This window comes from Mirounga leonina, unplaced genomic scaffold (assembly GCF_011800145.1).
Source record: "Mirounga leonina isolate KUSES-001 unplaced genomic scaffold, KU_Mleo_1.0 Mir_152, whole genome shotgun sequence".
Classification (NCBI taxonomy): Eukaryota; Metazoa; Chordata; class Mammalia; order Carnivora; family Phocidae; genus Mirounga; species Mirounga leonina.
In genome coordinates, this window is record NW_023270380.1 from 15,162,434 (window position 1) to 15,187,170 (window position 24,737).

Consider the following 24,737-nt stretch of genomic DNA (forward strand, 5'->3'; position numbering starts at 1 on the left):
TGCACAAACAATGAATCATGGAACACTTCATCTAAAACTAATGATGTAATGTATGGGGATTAACATAAGAATTAAAAAAAAAAATGAGAAATCCTGGGGCACCTGGGTGGCTCAGTCGGTTAAGGCCAGACTCTTGATTTTGGCTCAGGTCATGATCTCAGGGTTGTGAGAAAGAGCACCACGTCAGGGGGCTCAAGATTCTCTCTCTCCCTCTGCCCCTCCACTCCTGCTCATTCACTCTCTCTCAAATCAAAACAAAACAAAAAACACCACACCAAAAAAACAAAACAACAAAACAAAAAAACAACAAGCGAACCAGAAATCTGCTTTCCACATTCTGGAGTTCCACACCAAAAAAAAAAAAAAAAAAAAGCAAAAACAAAAACAAAACAAAAAACAACAAGCAAACCAGAAATCTGCTTTCCACATTCTGGGCTACTTTTTGAACAAATCGGGACAAGAAAAAAGCCCTGATTTTCTCATCTGTAACTTTGTTGAAAAACAATAGGCTTATTTTGGTTATTAAATGTTATGATGGACAAGCATGTACTTACCATCACCATAAAAATGTAAAGCAATAGAGTTGTTGTCCATAAAAAATGAAAAGTGTTTTGGCATACATGCTATTTTCAAAACATTTGCATAGTGGGTAGATTATATAAAAGTATATATGAGTACTTATAATACTATATATATATTTTTGGATAAGTATGAAACAAGAAGAAATATTGGTTTTTGCCCCTGACTCCTAAAACTCCTTGTAATTAGGGGTGCTAGGAGAATCTTTTGTTCTAACACTTAGTCTTTGGCCCCATTTCCTGACACAGAGCTCCTAAGGAAGACCTAATTTCCCAAGTGATCAGAGCATCTGACACGGAGCTTCTAAATCCCTTGGAATTCCTGGGTGAGAGGAATGTCTTCTGTTCTAATGAGGCAACTCTTGCTCGGCTCCAGGATGGCTGTAATCACCAGAGAGCCCAAGCCGTTATTAGAAGCTTGGAAGCTGAACCATGAGAGATGATGGACTCTGAAAAACAAACAGAGGGTTCTAGACAGGAGGGGGGGTGGGAGGACGGGTTAGCCTAGTAATGGGTATTAAAGAGGGCACGTTCTGCATGGAGCACTGCGTGTTATACTCAAATAATGAATCATAGAACACTACATCAAAAACTAATGATGTAATGTATGGTGATTAACATAACATAATAAAACACACACACACACACACACAAAGAAGCTTGGAAGCTTCAGGCCCACTGCCCATTCTCTGCAGAGGGCAGGGGGGCTAGAAATGGAATTAATAATCTGTCATGCCTTTTATGTGATGAAACTTCCATAAAAGTCCCCATAATATGAGGTGTGGAGAGCTCCCAGATTATGAACCCATCTATCCACTGGGATGGGTGGTGCACCCAGAACTCCAGGGGAAGGAAGCTCCTTTCAGACTTCATCCTCTGTATCTCTTTATCTGGCTGCTCATCTGTGTCCTTCATCATGTCCTTTATTATACAAGAAACTGGTGAACGTAAGCAAGTGTTTCCCTGAGCTCTGTGAGATGTTACAGCGACTGATTGAAACAATAGAGGGTCATGGGAACCTCTTATTTGTAACCAAGCCTGACATAAGTTGTGAATAACCTGAGAACCTATTTTCAGTTGGCATCTGAAGTGGGAGGCAGTGTTGTGGGACTGAGCTTGACGTGAGGGGTCCGCTCTAACGCGGGTGGGTGGCAGAGTGACATTGAACTGTAGGACAGCCGGCTGGTGTTGCAGAGAATTGTGTGAGTGGCAAGCCTGCATATCTGGTGTCAGAGGTGTTTTAAGGGTGCCAGGAGCATGACAGTTAATGAGAAACACACAGGAGTGCGCTTTCCTATGGGATATGTTAGGATCCTAGCATACTTATTCGATCATTATAATAAATCATTTAGAAAGAAAAAAATGACTTTATATCTATAGCATATAACTTAGTAGCTGGATTTATCCTCTTTTATATAAATATAGCTTTGAAATTTTTTGTGAAAATTATGGACCATATGTCCATAAAAAGGACTAGTGTGTATCTGACGAAAGATTTTTCATTTTAGATCAATTCTAGGCTCCAAGGACCTCAGATTAAGAACAACAGCTGCTTAGAAATGCCATTTGCAAAACAAGCTAGATTTTCAGTAACATGGAAAGAGGTAAATGAATCATGGTATGTTCACATGGTAGAATGTGAAACAACCACTGAAATGATATTTTTTGAAGAGTATTTAATAACATAAAAATGTTTTTGATATAACACTAATTGGAAATACAAGCCCCAGATTCTAAACAGAGAATGCATGATCAAAATTTGTGTGTGTTTGCATGTGTTAGCATGTGCATGTTTGTGTATGTGCGTGTGTGTGTGTGTGGCCACAGGAAAAAAGACTGAAAGAAGTATGCAAATTTTAAAAACATTCAGAAGTGTAGGATTATACATTATTTTCTTCTTATATATATTACCTTTTATATAGTAATAATATTTTTATAATGAAGAGAAAGTTAGTATTAAATATGTTGAAAGGGAAAAGGGAAAACAAATTATGAAAAACATAACATTCACAGAAATGAAAAATCTTGAAAGAAACTTCATTGATTCCTTTGTGTGCTTTCCCAAAATATCATGTCATATCAAAAGAGCCTGGGGAGACAACGTGTGCATCTCTACTTTTTCTGCATCAACAAGCTTTGGCAGATGCTAGTCAAGCATGTATTTTCCCCCTGAAATAAAATAAATTTGTTTACTTGTTTGCTTGTTTGTAAGATGATATTTCCCCAGGCATATGTGACTTCCTTGTGAACACTTAACCAAAAAGCAATGGATAAAGAGAAAGGTGACCCTGCCAAACACAATCTAATTACTCTTTATCTGTAGATCTTTGCTTCACTCATTAGTCATCTGGTACACAACATATTTAATAATTAGGTTTTTGCAGAAATTTTAGAAGCAATTTAACAACAACTATTTAATGCAACGAACAGGCTAATTTTAGTCCTTAGGAAGTACTTAATGAATACTTGTCAAATAGGGGTGCTTAGTTCCTGCACTATGTCATTACATGCAAGCATTATCTTTAATAATCTTCTAAAACTTCTCAGAGGAAAACATAATTTTTTGAAGCAACATAAACTTATAAACTTTCAAAAGTTCAAGTAATCAGCTACTTAAACTTTCAAGCAGCGGTCACAGTAAAAATGGAAGCTAACTTTTCATTATGATAGAATGCAAAATCTAGCACTATAACTTTGAAGTAACGAGTCTCTCCTCTAGGACTGTCCCCACACTGCCTACCTGTGCATCTCAGTCAAACACACTTGGATCCCAATTGATTGTTGAAAAAGTAAGGTAGAATTTTTTTTTTTTTTATTTGTCTGCCCAACATCCTATCCCCCCTTATTTTGGACATAGAACTCCATCTTTTCCACTTTGAGTTACTATACCTCCATTTGTCTTATGCCCTTAATGGAATTGTTATTCACAATGCTCTGCATTCCAACCTTATTCAAGGGTACTTGTGTCAACCTGGGTTCATCAGATTCCCCCTCAGTCTCCTGATCTTTGAGCTGATTGCCATTTGCTTGAAGGTTTATGATCCCAGGTGTCTTGATGGCATTGTCCAAAAAAGCAGTGCTTTGAGTTTCTGACCAAGATTGCCAAAGCTTATCCGTGTTGTGACCTTCTTTAGATCCTTTTCAGCTTCTCCTCTGATTATGCAAGCCACCAAGTACTTTTCTGATAAGTTCTTTTTAGTAGAAGTCAGTCAGAGGAGGTTTGTTGCTTCTAACCAAATAACCATCCTAAGCACAGTTGGAAACAATTGATTTAGTCCACATCAGCGAATGGGGACTGTACCTTCTTACCTATAAAAAAAGTTTGGATTTTCCCTCTCAAAGTACCAAAAGACATTATTAAATGCAAATTTTCCATTCAGTGTTGCAAAACTTAAGTATTAAATTTTAGCATATTTTCTCCTTTGTCATCATGAATGATTACATTATTTTCATCGCTCTTTTTGGAAAATATTGTCCAGTTTTTGTACATACATTATCTGGTTGTCAATCAAGATAAGGGTATTCAAATCTAAGAATGTCAAAAGATGGCCTGACCATGTTTCTAATGTGTCACAACCCACAACCACTGGTTATATGAAGAACTTCTGGAGAAACATGGAATCTCTATCTGCAATAAGGAGTAGATGAAGCACTTTCATATGTGATTTCAGTATGTGATTACGATATGTTTAAGGGTCACTCAAACACATCACAGCTAGTAACAACAATAAAAATAGTGATAATTACTATAGCTTTTTTATTGGGTGTTTCCAGCATTCTAATAAGTAATTTGCGGACATCGCTTTGCTCAAAAACCTTAGGAGGTGTAGACATATTTATTCTGATAACAGTATTGAAGATTCTAAAGCTTAAAGATGTTAGTAAAGATCAGAGATGTCTATGGAACCCAGGTCTATCTGAAACCTAAATCAGGGATCTTAAATAATTCCTCATATTAGATTTTTCGATATCTGTCTTTTCTCTGCTGTTCTGTGAAGGTGATTTTGATTTGGAATGGTTGTACTGGTAAATTATCTGTGTTATAACATTTTCCTTCATAAATATTTTTTACAGAATTTCTCTTTACCTCTGGTCCTTTAGTATCATGTATTTCTCAGCATTTATGGAATATCATCTAATAGGAATCCTTTATAAATGAAATTGAGTTGCTAGACTGGTTAGAATCTGTCCTGTGCATTTTAATAAAACATACATATAGCAATCTCTATTAGGGAATCTTGATGCAAGCATATGCTATAAATTAATAACTGGAAACAGATTTTCAAAATTGAAAGTGACAACATTTAAAATAATGATTTCCTTGAATTGTTTGTCTATAATTATTTTTAAGCTACTACCTAGGGGACTAATTAGGTACAAGATACCAAGACAGAGAAGGGACAAGATTGATGAATTGAACTTACAAAAGTTCGTGGGGATAAAGAATGAATTAGCCTTGGAAGAAGAATTGTCTACTAGACTTGCATTTTGAGTATGATTAAAAAGAATGACAGGCTAAATTTACGTTTTTTTTAATCTCTGAAACCTAGCATTCTCAACATTGGCTTTTTAATACATGTAATAGATAAATTAAACTGAAAGGCATGCTTCATAAATATATAAAACTAATAAAATCAGGGAATGTTTAAGAATATACTAATTGTGCCTGTGGTGTAGATAAAACCAAGAAATCCTTTACCTACTATAATTTCCCTGTTTTCTTCCATATACAAGTCTTCTCTATTCTACGTTAACCATCATCACTGCACGGCCCAGCTAAGTGCCATCCATCGTAATTTCTTTAGCTGCATATCTTCTTGAATATCTGTGATGTTTGATGTTTTTGCTCTGCTGCCTTTCTTGAAAGGCCTCAGTCCTTTGGACAAATTTTACTCCTCTTTTCTATGGCCTCTTCAATTGGCTCTTCTTTTCTCTCATTCACTAAGTGAAGGGGTTCCTTCAAACTCTTTTGCTACTCTTCTCCCCTGTCTCTTCCTCACAGGGACAAGGCCAGAGGGCCCTGGGGGCTCATTAATTCTCCTCTTTGGGCAGATTAACAAGTAGACAGGTCATTATTGGATTTCTGTTGGTTCAGTGGATTCCAACTGCCTCTCCCCGGTACAAGCTGCTTGGCTTTATCAGGCCCTGCTTTAGGCCTTATTTCCTTGACCAGGAAGATCCACTGTTACATGGTCAATGAATTTTTCCTTATCCTCGTTTCCAAATTCTCTTTACATATGTAGAGTAGTACCATTATGAGTTCCCTGATTTTAGCTCCTTTTATGGTGTGTTCAAGTATGTGTAGATAAAAGTTCTCTCTGTGCATTACAGAAGCTAGAGAGGTGCTTTTTTTCTTTGATGCCTTTCTGCCTGATATCCCCAATTAAACCTCATTTACATTTATACCATGTGATGCTAGTGATCCTTTGCATAACAATATCCCTTGGCTTAAGTAATCTTTCTATATGACATCTTCCAAAATCTATAAGCCAAGTCTTGAACATCCTTCAAAAGTTCCGTTCCTTATTTCCAACTACTTTCTGGATTTAATTTATGTTACCCAGGATCAAAAGTATAAAACTGTTCTTGATTTATCTCTTTCTCTTTATGGCCAGTCATCAAGACCTATCAACTTCTCTCTTTTTTTTTTTTTTAAAGATTTTATTTATTTATTTGACAGAGAGAGACACAGTGAGAGAGGGAATACAAGCAGGGGGAATGGGAGAGGGAGAAGCAGGCTTCCCGCGGAGCAGGGAGCCCGATGCGGGGCTCGATCCCAGGACGCTGGGATCATGACCTGAGCCAAAGGCAGACACTTAACGACTGAGCCACCCAGGTGCCCCTATCAACTTCTCTCTTACACATGTCCTACATCTTCCATCTCGCTGGCTGGTGATGATTAATTTTATGTGCCAACTTAGCTGAACTAAGAGAAGCCCAGATAGCTGGTAAAATATTATTTCTGAGTGTATCTGTGAGGATGTTTTGAGATTTGAATCAGCAGACCAAGCAAGGAAGATCAACATCACCAATGCAAGTGGGTATCTTCCAATCTGATGAGGGCCTGAATAGTAGAAAAAGGTGGAGGAAGGTCAAATTTGCTCTGGGCTTGAGCCAGGTCATCCATCTTCTTCAGACATTGGTGGTCCTGGTTCTTGGGCTTCAGACTCAGATGGGAGCTCACACCTTTACCATTATCTCTTTTGGTTCTCAGGTCTTTGATTTTGGACTGGAACTATACCATCAGCTCTCCTGGGTCTCCAACCTGCAGAGCGCTGATCACGGGGCTGCTCAGTCTCCATAATCACGTGAGCCCATCCCTTATAATAAATCTTTTTCTGTGTCTTAATTAGTCCTGTTTCTTTGGAGAACCCTAAGCCCAATACTAGTTCAGGCCTAGACTATTCTTTTAACATTCATTCTCTATTCTTTCTCTCTCCAAGCTATACTATGTGCTGAGTTTACTTTTGCCATGTTATTTCTCTGTCCCCTCCCAAACAAACAAGCAAAGACTACAAACATTTATTCTCTTTATCAGTATTTTAAATATTGTGAAAATGCACACACACAGACGGACATACACACGTGCATGCATGCACACACACACACTGGGAACATCCTGAACATTCAGATTTCTGTTATTTCCAGATACCTGAATTCATTAGGTTTTTGGGGAAAAATACAAAAATTATGCTTTTAAACAAGCATCTCAAGTGACTGTCATCAGGTAGTTCAAGGACCATGTTTTGGATGGCACATTTTTTTTAACAGCTTTTTGATGTTTCCTTTATGTCTTCCTATGTTCTCACTCTGCTCTGGACTCACTTTGTAAATTCCTTCCCCCAAGCATTCCCTTCCAATTTTCTCCCCTAATCCTCTGTCCTTCCCTCTTCCATCTGCCCTAACAGAAGGGAATAGCAGACAAAACGAGGTATTGCTTAACTAAAGTCTTCATTTCCCAGCTCAATCAATAAGTGATTCAATCTACCACAGTGATTTATTTTCTTTAAACTCAAACCAGGCATATCTATGCTTCTCTTAATCAATTAGCCACATACTTTTTTTTTTTTTTTTGGTGTTACTACTTATTTTCATATGTATGCATCATGGTTTCGCCACTAGAATACAAACCCTTTGAAGACCATGATCTCACCTTGTAGATACGTATCCCATTACAAAATTTAGAAAAACACTATGCCTTCTAAGTACTGAACATATTTGTTTAATGTACAGTTTTATCATGATCCCTATAGCAGTACCATTATGTTTCAGGAGCCATGTGACAGGAAACATAATCATATTAGATGTGTTTCAAAAAATAAAATGAGCACAGTTGTTGCAAGTAAAAAATCACTTAAAAAGTATTAGTCTGAAAATGTAATGACATGTATATATTACTCTGAAAGTTTATAGAATATATAGTTATATATATATACACCTCCCACACACCCACATATATAATTGCTTGGCTTCCTTTTTCTTACCTATCTCTCAGTGTGCCTATTAATATAATTTAAGATATTGTTCTTAAAAATAAGGTATACATCTTTCCTGAATAATAAGAATTATAGTCTAGGTTTTCATGTCTTTTATATAAATTATCTTGGCTACATGATTGTAATCATGAACACTAGCATTAGTCAAAGAGTAATAATAATTGCAAGGGAAACCACAAAGCCTTACCAATCCATGTCATGGAATCAAAGATAAGTGATACTTGATTTTAGGATCAAAACAGCACAGTATTCTGTATTCCATGCTGTACATCTATTTACCACTTTTATTTTGGAATACCTAGATTCTGTTATTTGGCCATATATCTAGCATTTTATTATCACTTCATATGGTGAACTCATGAAGTGTTTTTGTAAATGTGATACAAGTCACAATCACTGAGAAGACTAATATTATGGTTCTATTAATTATTCCAGGTAAGAATTACATCAGTGTTGGCCAAAGTCAATCATAACAAGATCTAAGAGTTAAGTACAATATGATTTTTAATATAAATAATAGATGTCCAAAAGGTAAAGTTGAGTAGAACAATAGAAAACATAATAGCGTTTCTTTGATAGAGAGCATTAGAGCATGGCATCAAATATAGCTAACCAGGCAAATTCTCGATTGCCCTGGCAAAGAGATATTCACTATTTCCCCCTGAAATAGATCTCCTCCAGACTGTCATCCATACTACTCTCTCCTTCATGATCCCTCTCAAACTTCATATTCTCTGAGTTTCTGTGGCAGAAACTGAGGCACTACAAAATTGGATATCACATCCTTGCCTTTGAGAACTCAGTTCCCCACGTGACAGGGACAATGGGTGATTAAGGAAATGTAAAAAACGAGATGAGTTTTAAAATGAGCCTTGTAAAAGAATTAGGAGTTTACCTGGAGAACAGTGAAGGAAGGACCTTTTAGACACAGGGAACAGCGTAAACAAGAACAGTAGGGTAGAGCGAGTCCTTGAGATTAAGGGAAAACACCTCTATCAATAAGGAGACTGAGAGATGCAGGGACCTAGGAAATGGTGAGCAGGATCAAGAGCCCCTTCCAGTTGAGAAGTTAACATCTAAGAAAGGGTCATCCTATGCACATTCCTTCTGTGTGGCACTTCTCCCCATATGCTTTTCATTTTTTAAACATAATGCTGGAATCTATTTTTGTCTAGTTAATGGGTAGTTTTGCCTAGTTTTTTTTTTTTTTTTCTTCTAAAAATAATCCATCGGTAAGTTTGTCAGCTTGTTAAAGCTGGTCAAGGTAGAATCTGTCACTAATATGAGAAAAGAATGTTCACTTTCCATTTGTTATAAGAGATATAAATAAATAAAATCGATCTAACAGCTGTCTAAATCTTTAGCAAAATATTAAAAAGACTTGCGCTTCCTTACTCTATAGAGAGGAGCTGACCTTGATCACATAACAACAGAGTGTGGAAGGCCAATGGCCGCACTCATCAACAATATAAAGAATCAGTGTATTCAGCAGAAAAATTCTGATAATTCCCCCCCTATCTTTAGGGGCTGAGATAAACGTTACGCTTATGTTATCCAGATACTTGCTTCCGTTTTCTTTTTCTCGAAATGATAGTTCCGTAATGTATAAGACTTAACAGATTTCACTTCTGTGAATAGTTTCACGTGCATTTAAAAGAGCTTAGTTGGCCTCTGTTGAAATGGGAGTTTTTCTGAAGCAAAAGATACAGAGTTTCTGTTGCATAGTTTTGGGACTTCCTTATTAATCAGATGATTGTAGCTCTCAGAAACAGAATATAAGGTAGCAAAAATATTTGTGAATCAGCAAATGGGCTCCATTTGAATCTCAGTTTTTAAATTCTGCCTGGAAAGGCAAGGAAAAAATTAAATTATTAACTGTATGAATTAAACAGAAGTTCCCAAGAATAAAGAAATTATTTTGCCTGTCTTTAGGCCGTACAGCTTAGTATAAGTTAAGGAGAACAATTTTATGCATTCCTAGACTCTTAAATATTTTAGTTTAAATTGACCATGGAAGTCATATAAAATGTTTTCCTCATGGGGGCGCCTGGGTGGCTCAGTCAGTTAAGTGTCTAACTTAGGCTCAGGTCATATTCTCAGGATCCTGGGATCGAGTCCCGCATTGGGCTCCCGGCTCATGCTTTTCTCCCTCTCTCTCTGCCTCTTCCCTTGCTCGCTCTCTCTTTCTCAAATAAAATCTTTAAAAAATGTTTTCTTCATGGAACATGATTTTTTTTCTTCCTAAAACATGTGAAGAAATATGTATTATGATCTGTACTCTCATTTAGAAGGGTTGATCTCACATCTTTGTCATCGGTTCAACAAATCACTTTTGGGATCAACGGAAGAACATTGCCTCAATGCACTTGGTTTCCAAAATGGATTAATAAAATTCCATAACCAATCGGAGGGGTAGACGAACCATGAGAGACGATAGACTCTGAAAAACAAACTGAGGGTTCTAGAGGGGAGGGGGGTGGGAGGATGGGTTAGCCTGGTGGTGGGTATTGAGGAGGGCACATTCTGCATGGAGCACTGGGTGTTGTGCACAAACAATGAATCATGGAACACTTCATCTAAAACTAATGATGTAATGTATGGGGATTAACATAAGAATAAAAAAAAACTATAAAAAAAAAGAAATGTAAAAAAAAAATTCCATAACCATTTTTAAAATCATATTTCCAAGCAAAGTTGTTCTGCACAATTGTTTTCTTGGACAGATAAATGTTTGTTTCATTAAAAATGTAATTGTTTCAACTGTGTATTTATATAAGATACCTAGAATGTGAGAGACAAAAATACAATAAAGGATATAATGGTATTAGCTTTCACAAAGTAGTCTCCAAGTTTTAAAGTAATAAAGTATGAATACAGTTTCTAAAATCATGGTTATATTTTTATAGAACAAATATAAGGCCTTGAACATACGGGATTTTAGGACCGAAAAAATGAACGTGTGAGATGCTACGATGCCACCCAACTTATGCGAGGAACACTTCTTAAGTCAGTCAATCATGGCTAAAGAGTCATTAGCATTACTTGTCACAGACCTTCTGTTTGGAACCAGAAAAGCAAAGGAAATGAAATGTATTACAAGCCTTGTACCCTACAGCAAAACTATAAAATGAAATCAATAGCGTTTGAGTTGTTTTATCACCAGTTTAAAGTTTATCTTAATTGTCCTGCCATTTATTCCTGATTGAAAGGCTAGTTATTGAATCAAAACACAATGATCTATTTATAAAAAGCTGGGTTTTTTTCTTCCACATTTAATGATAATTATACTTTTACCATAAAAGAAGAATTGCATTTCAAATGTGGAATTCCATAAATCAAGCTATGAGCCAGCTGTAAAGGTGCATATTATTGCTTTTGCTCTATATCAAGATTAAAAATATGGTGATGACTTCATGGCGGAAATATTGACATCTGTTTTGGGGAGGTTCCTGCACACAGGCCTCTTGGGGGTCTCTCTGGGAACAACGATGTTCCATCCTGAAAACCCAGGAGAGACTGAGGAGGTCTGAAGAGACAGAGAACATAGACACAAAAGAGGACTCATAGTTTTGAAACAATATTAAAAACATTTGACTTTCACTCATGAAATGAAGATACTTATTTAATCAATAATAATGCTCTATGGGAGCCAAGCAGGAAAAATACAGATACCTGACTGAATGGGACCAGCAGAAGAGAATAAAACCTGGGAACCTGGAGGATCAGAGAGTTTGTCATGCGGGAGAATTGAGAAATCACCCTCCAGAACTTTCCAGAACCCCTACAACATCACACGCCACAGGGGAGCTCCAGGCCCCCTCCCAGGACTGAAACTGTGTCCTGGCTCTGTGTCTTCAAATGCCCACCCGAATCCTGGCGATGCAGAGGGCCCGGGTTTGCTACAGTCTAGGGGTCATGGGCAGTACATACGCTGCGTGTTTGCGTGCATCCTCCTGATAGTCGCATCCCTTCACAAGCTGGCCTTTGTTTTCCAGACTTGCTCATCTCCTGGCTAAGCCTTTATTGAGCATATGTTTGTGCTACACCTTTTAGGCTCCTGGAAGCTATCAATACACGTAAGAGACAAAAATCCCTACCCTCAAGGAACTTAAATCCATTACAAGTGTTTTAACCATATTCTGCTCTCCAGCCATGCTCAGATGGTGTGCTGTTCTTGTGTCCAGGCATACAACACAAGTCTATCTTGTCTCTTCTACTCTTCCTTTTATCCTGCTGATTTGAGCCCGTCTTTTTCCTGCTGCTGAATAAAAGCTCAAGTTACTTGTGATATTTAAAACAAAAACATTTTTAATTAACAGGAAGTACTATAATCATGGTTAAGTTAAAAAAAATAATCTAGTTCAATATTTTAATCAGTACTTCCAATTTAACTGAAAGGTAAAACTTCTCTTCCGTCCCAGCTCAGGCGTATTCCTGGAAAGTCTCCTGTCTGCTCCTTTCTTCCTGATTCATCAAGCTCCTCACCTCTTCCCTAGCAGGTGTTTTTCTCACACAGGCTGCCATCTTCTGGCTCCTGAGGTTGAGGAGGAAAGATAGGTAAGGGAGGCAGGAAAGTTCCAGTGTAAAGATCGCTATAGGGAAATGGTGCCCCTGCCTTGAGTCAGACCTGTGTTTGAAGCAGAGACTGTCAGTGGGGTGCGTTGAGCTATTTCAGGTTTGGGACAGCTATTTCAGTTGGTTTCCTCTCATCCCCTTAGTAGAAAGGCAGGTCCATCTCCAGCTTTTAATGTTTGCTTTTCGCCCACGTCCAGGTGATCGTACTGCACATCCGCAAAAGCTAGCACTCACCTGTGTCCCAAATCTGGACCTTGGGCAGCATTTTCCAGCTCTCTGCCCGTGTAATTCTGCAAGTGCAGGCTTGTCCTGGGGTGGTGGCTGCTCCTCTCTGCTCCAGCCAGGAACAGCTTGTCTGCACTACTGCCCCCTTCTGGCAATTCTTGGACACGGGCGCCCTGTGCCCCGAGACACGGCCACTGAGGTCTCATGCGTCCGCAATGTGAAACTTGAGATGGGAGAGTTTATACTCTCACAACCTCCTCTTCTGGGGATGGATGTGTTGTGGAGCAGAATACAAACACAAGTTTACAACCTTTTCTTCCCGAAGGAATACTTCAGATAAGACCATTGCTAGATCTCCATTCACTTGATCGTGTTTACTCTCCTTGGGAGTAAGGGTTTATACAGTGGTGAACTGCTGGGCTGTTTGTCTTATTTTAAATATCTTTGACAGCCTCTAACTATTTCTTGCACATCTCTGTCATTTTAGGTCTATTGTATCTTGGTCCTTTTTCTAAATTTCCAATTGAATACCGAGAGTTTCTCATCATTTCTAAAATGTGCTCTCTAGTGGTGTTTGAAACTGTCCTTTCAAACTTCCTCTGCTCATTCTTCAGGGTACAGCTTACAGGTCGGTCTGTTTGCGAAGACATCTCTGATCTCTCAGGTGTTAGCTGCTCACTCTTCTGTGGACACATCGCCGTGGGCGCCACCAGCCACCAAGCCCCGTGAGAGTGTGGCGTGACATCATGAGTTGTGTATGTGTCTGTCCCGCACTGAATAAAGGGATCCCGAAAGCAGCAACTTCATTTCATTATCTCTGTGTCCTAAAATCCTATGACAACACCTGGCACATTATAAATGCTAAGAATTAATGTCAAGGCAGTGAAATGGTCTCACCCTCAAAGCAAAACAAATCTCTAAGTCCTGCCCTCCTCAGTGATATGCAAAGTCTAGAGCTTGTTGAATAGGAAGGAAGAGAAAAAGAGGACTCTATCATATTTGTGGCTTATGGGAATACATTGTAGTTCAACTGCTTTTATTTTAGCAGTAAGCTAATAAACTGGTAGACCCATTCTCTTCGTGGTTATTTTTCCATTCTGGGGAAAATTTGCTCCTTAAAAATGCTTTCCGTTAATTTGGACTATTTTATTCATCATTTGTTCATTCATTTGGTCATATGTTTATTATAACTGCCTAAATGATTAATGGAGTTTAATGATAAAAGCAGTTAAGAAAGGCTAAATTTATCTAGAAGCCCTGTTGAAAAATCTAAAGCACACAAGTGAAAACTTAATCCTAAACTTGGTAACAGCTAACAGTACAAAAACCTGAGAGGGTTCTAGAGCTCATTCTCTAAAAGTCTTCAGCTGTGAAACAGTTCCACTGATTCAACAATTGTTTCAAGTATCCTTGGATTAAGATGTGTATTTAGGGAGTTGAAGAAGATGATTGAGGTGAAACGTGATATCCGAATCTTCCTGAATCGTGCCTCGTTACAGTCAGGAATTTGAATGGCCGAGCATGAGGGACAGGATACTGCGGGAGTCTTGCACCTCCACGTGTCCTGCTGAGTGTGCCAAAACTGCACTGCTTGGACCCTTTTTCTCTACCAGGGACACAGAACTATTTACGTAGCTGGCAATTCTGAAAAGTGAGATAATCCTTCGCAGAAATGCATCACGCCGTCCGGCAATTTCCCCCATCTCTTTCTAGGAAGACTGCTATTGCTTGCTATAAAAGTGGCAGAGTCTCCAAGCTCCGTGTCCCCTGCCCCTACCGTAGTGCATTCCACTCAGGGCAGGTCTTCCCTGGCCCTACACCTGCCATGGGGTCTGGAGCTCAGGGACCCACGTCGTATGCTAGGTGCCACTTTGATACACATGCTAATACTCTCATTGTGAGTAACAAGGTCCTTAGTCTCTGACCCAGGGGTTTCTTTTATCAGCAGCCATGGAACTAAATTATAACCTATATAGTTATTTTTGTGGGAGTCTCTTGCTTCTAGGTCTCCTCACTATCCCATTTTTGTAATTAGGATAATATCCTAGCAATCAAACCAAAAACCCACAGATCATATCTCCAACTAAATACCACAACAAGCTAATCTCCAAATCACAGAACATGAGCAACTAGAGAAAACAACAGATGGAAACAAGATCTCTGTATTATCAGCAAATATGATAACGGCAACTGTTTTTAGGGAAGCTGAGGGAGGGCTAAGCATTTCTGTTGCCCTGGGAGCCAGTGAGTTTCAAAGTCGCCAGCACGCATTAAGTGGACATCTGACTGAGGTAATAGGAAAGCGATAGAGCAAAACTCCACACTACAGAGAAAGGGGAAACCCTGAGAACAGAATATAAACTGAGCAGGACAGACACAATAGGGCAAAAAAAGAAAAAAAAGAGAGAGAGAGAAATTTCTCCAGTGAAAGTGGGAGTGCTGAAAAAAGCTGATTTCTAAAAGTAAAAGGATAACATTTCTTTTTATCACTCTGTGAAAATAACTGAAAGAATAGTCTAGAGCTAGAAAAGCTGTTTTATCAGCCACCTTCCTTTTTTGACTGTAGAAAAAATAATTTCACCGATACATGAAAAATAGAAAAGGACCATGGTCAAAACCCACAAGGTAAAAAAAAAAAACAAAAACCCAGTGATCAAAACAATGGCTCTTAAAAAAATAAAGGTATTTAAAAAAAATGCAAACTGTACATTAGTATTTTGAAACAAACTAAAATAGTTTATGAAAAGAAGAGAAGTCTTGGAAGAAAAACACATATCAGAATTTAGAAAAACTCATAAATTAAAATCTTAAAAACATCTAAATGCAATGAAGAAAGATATTAAAGAGATAGAGAGAAAGGGATATAAAAGATAGGAAATGATTCATTATTTGTGCAGTAGGAGTGTCCTATGATAAAAAACAAGTTAATAAAACAAGAAAAAAATAAAAATGTAGAATTCAAGAAAAAATTTCTGAAATAAGGTTCGAATGCATATACTATGTGTAGAGGCAGAAAATGACTCAGAATAGCCAAAATGGAGACACATTCCAATAAAACTACTGAACTTTAAAGAAAAAACAGTAAATTCTTTGGAAATTCAGAAATAAAACCAACATGCATTGGAAAAGAAAACCATTTTGTCATTATACTTTTTGGCAGTGATGTTTCATGGGAGAAAAAAACGGAGTGAGATATTTAAGCTGAAGAAAGAGAAAATATGAGTCAAGGCTTTTTGTTTTTTAAGATTTTATTTATTTGTGAGAGAGAGAGAGATTGAGAGCATGAGTGGGGGTAAGGGGCAGAGGGAGAGGGAGAAGCAGACGCCGCACGGAGTGTAGCCTGACCCTGGGCAATATCCCAGGACCCAGAGATCACAGCCTGAACAACCAAGAGTTGGACACTTAACTGACCGAGCCACCCAGGCGCCCGAAGTCTTTCTTTCTTTTTTTTTTTTTTTAAGATTTTTATTTATTTATTTGACAGAGAAAGAGAGACAGCGAGAGAGGGAACACAAGCAGGGGGAGGGGGAGAGGGAGAAGCAGGCTTCCCACAGAGCAGGGAGTCTGACGCAGGGCTCGATCCCAGGACCCTGGAATCATGACCTGAACCGAAGGCAGATGCTTAACGACTGAGCCACCCAGGCACCCCCCGAGGTCTTTCATATCTAGCCAAATTTATGTTCAGTTTTCAGGTCCACAGATAAACTGTCATTAATGCACAAAAATATAGGTAATGCTATTCTTGTAAGCCTACTGTGAGGAGTCTACCACAGGACAAACTGTAGACAACTAGATGACTGATTATCTTATTGATATTAACAGGAATAAAACAATATTTCTTCAAATGCGATATGTGGGAAAAGGAAGTAGATGAAGCAGAAGCATTGCTCACAGTAGGAGATACACAAACAGCCCGGGAGGCGCCAAGTGGATTATGTAAAGTAAAAGTAAGAGAACAGTCGAAGTCTGGCCTGCAGATGGTGCGGTCAAATAGAACCGAGTTGGAGTGGAGCCACACCCATTTGCTTAGCGTTGGAGAACTGCCCACCATTTTGTTTACAGACTGTATCTCCCTTCTTTTCAGCTACCACAGGACTGAGTAGTTCAACAAAGACCATACGACCCATAAAACCCAAATTTTGTGTTATTTCAGTGGTCGCATTTGGAGTATGATAGTGAATCAACGCATTATTTTGAAAACCAGGAAATAAAAGGGAAGAATCAAACATTTTTTCCTGTCTTTCCTATAAAAAGAGGACGTCAGGGTAGTCAAATATTTGATGTGGAAGAGTTTCTCTTTGTGGAAAGGTTTGGCTACTACAAACAGAAGAAATGGAAGGATGGAATCAATAGGTAGGACATGACCCCCGGTGGTGACAGCCCTCAGGAAAGGAAAGTCAGAGGGATGGGCGTGCCTCTCTGGGGAAGCAGTGGATATCACCTACAATTTATTCATTTAAAAAAACAAACTAAATCTAACCAAGCCTCTAGCTCTATCATTTTACAGGAAATAAAGGAGATAAAGAAAAATATGAAATGACCACTTAGAGGCATGCTCATTGAAACCCGGGCTTCAGAAATCTCATTTCTTGAACAAATAGACATTAAAGGGAATTAAAAGGTATGGTGGGAGGGAAGTCTATATTTTAAAAGGGACACTTGAAATACTTTTCAACCAAGTGCAATATATGGACCTTATTAGGATTCTTTTTAATATAATATTGACTGGATATTCATTGATATTGAGGAATTTTTATTAATATGGGTGGAGTAATAATGGTGTTGTGATTAAGTTTTGAGTCCTTATCTTTAAGAGATACATATTGAGATATTTGCAGATGAAATATTGTGTCTCTGATGTACTTCAAAATAATAAGGAAGGAATGGTTGAGAACACCATTGGTAAAGCTGGGTAGTTGACACTTGAAGGTTCATTATAATATTCTCTGGAATTTTATGTACATTTGAAATGTCCATACTAAAAGATCAGAATGTTTTAAAGATTCCTAGTGTCAAAGTTATGAAATGAGTTCTGAAATTGTTCTATTTTAATTATTAAATTGCATTTAAATATTAAATCCATTTACAGCATAGTTATAAAACTTACTTTGAAAATGATTTCATTAACAAATTGTTGGCAAAGAAATGGCAATAAAATATTTCTTCAATGAATCAAACCTCTTTTGTTTATTAGCTTTATTCATGTGACATATGGCAGAGCTGAAGACCATGCGGCAGCGAATTCTAAAGCAGGGATAAACCTTTAAACGATTAATTAATTAACCTAATTTACATAATGGCTTTATTTTTGCAGAGCTAATGAACTAGGGATTCATTATAGGCCATTAACAGTCATTAATAAATGAAACTGTGGTTTAAATACATGAGTTTGTATCTCAGACTCCAGAGGCAGAGGTCAGTCATGAAATGATAATAACAATATTAAAAGCAACAAGCATTAAACAAACTAGCATTTAGCTTTTAGATTTCATGTGCTTCTGAGAGGCTAAGGCACACACCTGCTAGCTGGTCGTAGCTCTCCATGCATTCTTGGGCACATGTAAGTATACAGAGGTATATTAGTGAAACTTTTATTAGCCGTAGATTAGATTTACATTAAAGTACCAGGAACTAGTTGTATCATATTCACATGTGAGATATCGATATGCCTTTATTCCTAGAAATTGGAGCTATTTCCTGAAAAATGCCAAGTTCTAAGACCTAAATACTTAGCAGATTTTTCTTTCTAAATCTAACTGTTCATTTTTTTCAAAGAAAGATGACAAATATAGTTTTCAAGTAGTTTCCATGTTTTCCCTAGTTGCAATAAGGTGGTTTGCATTACATAATTTAGAGCTACTCTAACCTTTTGATTCCTGATTTAGTCAATTCAATTGACAATTTGAAGCTTCCTCTATATTTTATAAAAATATAATTGCCCACGGTTAAAGATTTTAAGAACTCAAGAAACCGTCCTGATATTTTTAAAACAATTTAATTACGCAAGTGATGAATAATCACCGAAGACAACTTAATTTCCTTAATTCCAAAAATATACCATGTATAATCTGATTTTTTTCAAATGACTTGGTTGTACCTTTCTGAGCAACTGTGCAACCCTCCACACTAGATCAGTAAGTGAGACTTGAAAGAAATAAAAAAGAAGTGATTACTTTTAGGATAATCAATTACTGCACACTGGTAGAGAAAATTCTAGGGCACATCTCTTGCCTTTTCTATCTACCTTGCTCTCCCTTCTTCCACCACCTAGGCTCTGTGGCTCTCGCTTTATACCTGTACCCTCGCTGGGGTTCTCACAGGCTCTTCATTTTCCCTCCTCCCCTTCTAAAGATGCTGATTGGCGTAGTGTTGGCATAGGATGTCCAAGAAGGGCCCTGGAGTGAAAGGAGCCTGTTTCAGAGCCTGTTTCCCCCTTCATGCTCTCTCTGAGCCTCCGTTCCCTAATGGTTAAATTTAATTTGGTTTTCTCGGGTCTTCTAAATTCTAAAAAAGTTGGCGTGATTATAAAAAGATGAACTGCCTGAAGTGCAAAGGAATATTACCTCAATGGACGGAAAAGAACAGCATTTATCTTGTTATTAGTAACATCTCCCAGAATCTCTGCTCGTGCCCTTCACAAATTGGCTTTACTTGCTCTCTTATGTTGGTAAACTGTATCACACAGATGTTGGAGAACGATTCTGGAGTCAAAAGCTGTGAGCTTAAATCTCTGGGTTTTCATTTACCAACAGCATCATTTTTAAAAAGTCACTTAAACTTATCTTGTCTTTGTAAAATGGGAATAATAATTTCCATCTCCTAGAAATGGATGTGAATTAAATATAATGCCACATATAACTTACAATAAATGTTAGTTGCTCTCTTAAGATGCATTTTCCTCTGTGCTAAGAAAATCAGTTAAGTACAAGAGACCACACAATTCAAGAGAATGTCGGGCAGTCCTGTACCCATTAACAATATACACACCAGAGAGTTTGCCAGAGCTTCACAGTGGGATTAAGAATAAAGTTGATTCTAGCAATATCGTATACCCAGTTTGAAGATGGTGTGTTATTGCCTTGATATTTCAGGAGTATGAAATCACTGCCAGCACTGTCCTCTATCAGCTGTTAAAATGGATGGGCAATCAGCTCCAAGTACTACTGATCTCCCCACATTCTCTAATGATAACTTTTGGACCTATGTATTTCATCAGAAAATGAGCAGAAGCACCATAAAATCCTTCCGGAATGCTTAAGTAATATAACTTACTTTTCGAAGGGACTCGGAGATTGGCGAGGACCACTTCCAGGGAATCAGCCTGGACGCGAAGTACGTAGCTTGTCCTGGTCTCATAATCCAGGGGGGCATTCACATAGATAACACCTGTGATGTTGTTAATTCCGAACATATCTGCAATTAAAATACAGTTCTTTGGTCATTTCCTTCACACTGTAAGAAAAAAAAAAAAAGAATCCTCTTTAAAAGGCACTGTGATTTTAAAAAATACTCCTTGTAAACAGGAGTAATGCATGAAGATGACAGGATGCTGGCTTTTGGAAGCTGTGTTCCATCTCTTCAAATTATCATCAGTGTATCCTTAAGTGAACACCTTAATTTTCTAGTTATGTTGAGAGTCTCCTGGAAAACAATGTTTCATCAGTCAATTAAATTTGGGAAGCACTGCACACTATATCCATCATGGTAGATTCGGATGGTCCTTTAAATACTAAAGGGCATTAGATGTTCCTGATATTTAGGGAGAAGGCATAGCAGTAAAGTAGGAACAAAGAAGAAAGTAAGAAAAGTAAGATGTCCTGCCCTTGCTACAAGGGCAGCCATTTCTAGTAATGGTTGATCACTGAAATACTTAAAAAGAGCCTTCACAGGGGCACCTGGGTGGCTCAGTCAGTTAAGCATCTGCCTTCAGCTCAGGTCATGATCCCAGGGTCCTGGGAATGAGCCCCGCAGGAAGCCTGCTTCTCCCTCCCCCACTCCCCCTGCTTGTGTTCCCTCTCTCACTGTGTCTCTCTCTATAAAATAAATAAATAAAATCTTTTTTTAAAAAAGAGCCTTTATAATTTCCTTGAGAATTGCTTAATTTTATATTCATCCACTTACTAAATATTAAATATTGAACATTCATGTATTTATTAAGTGTATATTGACTATTTCTTTTTTTAAAAGATTTTATTTATTTGTTTTTGAGAGAGACATAGAGAGAGCATGAGTGTGGGGGAGGGAGGGACAGAGAGGGAGAAGCAGGCTCCCTGCCGAGCAGGGAGCCTGCTGAGGGACTTGATCCCAGGAGCCTGAGATCATGACCTGAGCTGAGGGCAGACACTCAACCGACTGAGCCACCCAGGCACCCTAAATGTATATTGACTATCTCTTGACCACTTACGACATGCCAGGCCATCCAATTTATCAAAAGGAAAAAACAGAGGACCACTAACTGTGGATAATGGTGAGAAAAAGAACAGATGAGAAATGCAGCTATGAACTTCTTCTCAGAAGCTGGCAAACCATCCTGTTCTCAGTGAAGAGTAGTTGGTAGACAAAACTCAAATTATTTATTTACTTCTAAGTTAACCACTTGAGGAATCATATTACACAATGTACATGGGTTTTATCATGGATGTGGCTCTTTGGGCATTCAAAATTATTTGCGATCCTAAAATTTCTTCAGTGTTAGCCTAGCTATGACATGGAGTAGGTCATGGATGGTCCAGAACAGTGGGAAGAGACCCCTGTAGGCAACAATCATGACCAAAACCTGAAAGTATGATGCGTTAATTTTGAAGAGATATCATTAAAATATCCCTAAATGAGGGCAAGAGGAAAGCTTCCAGAATTGGATAGTTAGTATTTCCGGTGGGGGGGGGAGGGTCATGTTTGTTAGTATAACCAAATTTTTTAATCTGATTGAATACTTAAATTCCATTTAAGTTAGATAGGTTTTTATTAGAAAAAAATAGCATAAATAATAATTCAATCTGAACTGAGTCCCAGGTCCAAGTGTTAGTTTATGGTGAAGACACAGACTGAATATCTACTCACCTTCTTCGTTTCCTGAAACTATGGAGTACACGATACTCTGGTTGATGGCCGCTGCTGAAATCACTCCAACCATAGTCCCTCTGGTGGCAAGTTCACTCACTGGAGGAGGTCTGCAGGTTAAGAGAGAGGGTTCATTTTTTGTAGTCCATTTGTCATGACAGAGTTTTGAATTTAATAATAGAATATGCTAGTTCATGTGTGAGTGCATTTATTTGAATAATACATTTTCTGAAAATTTTTTTTAAAGATTTTATTTATTTATTTGAGACAGAGAGAATGAGAGACAGAGAGCATGAGAGGGAGAAGGGTCAGAGGGAGAAGCAGACTCCCTGCCGAGCAGGGAGCCTGATGTGGGACTCGATCCCGGGACTCCAGGATCACGACCTGAGCCGAAGGCAGTCGCTTAACCGACTGAGCCACCCAGGTGCCCCATTTTCTGAAATTTTCAAAGTAGTACCACATCAAGACTCCAGCCCTAACAAACTGTGTTCACAATTATGCAAATGCTCTTGGTTGTAAAGGTCTTATCACCTGCATTATTTTGAATTTGAGGTATAATTTATTTTTGGATACTATTTTATTATCTGCCCAACATCATACAAAAATTCTTTCCACTTGTTTCTCTAAATTACCTTCTGAACTGAAAGCAATAGAAGGGGGTACAATTTGCTATCTTAATTTGTAAAGTAAAATGTTGATTTCATGCCACTGCTGTTAGCATATTTAAGCAACAGCTTCCAGATGACTCTTTCTAGTCCTTACTCTTGTGCTCCTGGGATGCTCTAACTGTACAAAAAAAGGATTTGAACAGAGGGCATCACAACACTCACATTGCTCTTGAACTCACTGATTTTGCTTACCTGTAGCCATGTTCTGCCCTCAGTACTATGATATTTATTTAATTTCCAAGTTATATTTTCAAAAACACATCTTCTCAAAATCTCCATTTATCTTACAGTATTGGTCACTGCAACTAGGCTATCATAACTTTAATCCTAAATTAATGGAAATAATCTCACTTTTATAATATACAGGTGTTATATTACCCAGATCCAATAGATTTAAAAAAATCAGTGAATAGTCCAGTCAATCTGTCTAGAGCATCCCATTTCTCTAAGCTTCCACCTCTTTCCTCAAGCTGATAAGACAAACCCTACCATCATTTCCTCCACTGGCTTTTTTTTTTAATACTTACTCTCCTAATGTTCCTCCTCATTTTTTTTAAGATTTCATTTACTTTTTTTAAAAAAGATTTTATTTATTTATTTGACAGAGAGAGACACAGCGAGAGAGGGAACACAAGCAGGGGGAGTGGGAGAGGGAGAAGCAGGCTCCCCGCTGAGCAGGGAGCCCAATGCAGGGCTCTATCCCAGGACCCTGGGATCATGACCTGAGCTGAAGGCAGATGCTTGACTGAGCCACCCAGGCGCCCCAATTCCTCCTCATTTTTATCTGCATCCTCCCAGTTCTTCTAATTTGGATTACATTGTGCAATTGTATTGTGCCTTCACCGAACAATTTGTTATAAAATAACAAATCCTGAACTACAAACATACAGTCCAGAAAATTAATTACATACAGCTCTTTATAAACATGTCCAAATTGCTGTGTTCTTTGCCACCACAGTCCATACGCTTGGTTAAGTTACTGAAATGTAAAGCGATGTTTTACAGATGCTCTAGCACTTAATGGTGGTCCATATATTCATCGCATATTCAACAACTATTTTTTTTTGCTAAAGAATAAGAACTAATCCATATAACTTTTAATGAAAAGGATAAAGTACGTATGTATGTACACATGTTATTTTGTTCTCCTGCATCTTTTCTGCCTTCTTTTGTTACAGCAGATAACCACACCTCCTCTATACCCCATCTAAGCAGTTTGGGTAAGGCTGCCAGAGTCTACATCCCCAAGGTGTGTAGATAGACACATTACCCATCTCTGGCCACTGGGGATGCTTTATCTTCTTTGCTCAGTGTTCATGTCTCATGTAAAAAAGTCTTGCCCAGAGATTTTCTTTTAAGTACTAGAAAAAAATTTTAATGTTGTTTTATGTTACCCTATGAGAAGGTTGATCAGGTTCTTGTTGATCATGGTACCAAAACAAATGAAATAACAAAGGTTGAAAATAGGTCCCCTATACTTTGCCTAATATTCTAAATGCTGCTATACTTGAAGCTAGGTAAGCTCATCATTTCAGTTACTGAAACAATTTGTCCTTTATTTCTCCTTTATCTAGGATTTCTACCATTTCCAACCAAAAATGTCCCCACTAATTAACAAGAACATGTTTAGATTAGAAAAGGATACATTTGCCTAGATAGACACTTCTAAAGTAACATATCTGAGACAACAATTATATTCTCTAAGCAATTTATTTACACACTGTCACAGTGGAATACAGATGCCTTAGGTAACCTTGAGCAGAAAAGATAACAGTCTACCATAAAAAGGAAGACATTCACAAGAGTGACACTAAGGTTGGTTTTGATGGACTGCTTTGATGATGAATAGATACACTTTTGTACGGTATTTTAGATTATAAAGTAGACATTAAGACCCTGTGCTGTTTGTTGCATTGCTTAGTGATTGACTATGGTGGTTGTGAAATAGAAAACCTGGAATGGATGAAAATCAGAGAGATGGAAACAGGATAGTCTCTGAAATGGACCTCCTCCTGACATTCCAACCCTTGCGTGTTGCTCTCCTCTCGCAAGACAGCCAGACTCCAGCTTGCTTCTAATGAACAGAATACGGCAAAGAAAATGGGATGTCACCCCAGTCATTACATTACGTAAGA

General features: G+C 38.0%; 1 protein-coding gene across 8 annotated transcripts in view; it reads right to left on the reverse strand.

Moving 5' to 3' along the window:
• The window catches only part of PCDH15 (protocadherin related 15), a 789,625-nt gene that overhangs the window by 111,379 nt on the left and 653,509 nt on the right, over positions 1-24,737 (reverse strand). For all 8 annotated transcript variants that reach the window (XM_035008612.1, XM_035008611.1, XM_035008610.1 and 5 more), the window contains 2 exons: positions 21,935-22,044; positions 20,147-20,287 (listed from right to left, as the gene is read on the reverse strand). In XM_035008612.1, coding sequence (XP_034864503.1) covers positions 20,147-20,287; positions 21,935-22,044 — 251 coding nt within the window. The remainder of the gene's footprint in view (positions 1-20,146; positions 20,288-21,934; positions 22,045-24,737) is intronic.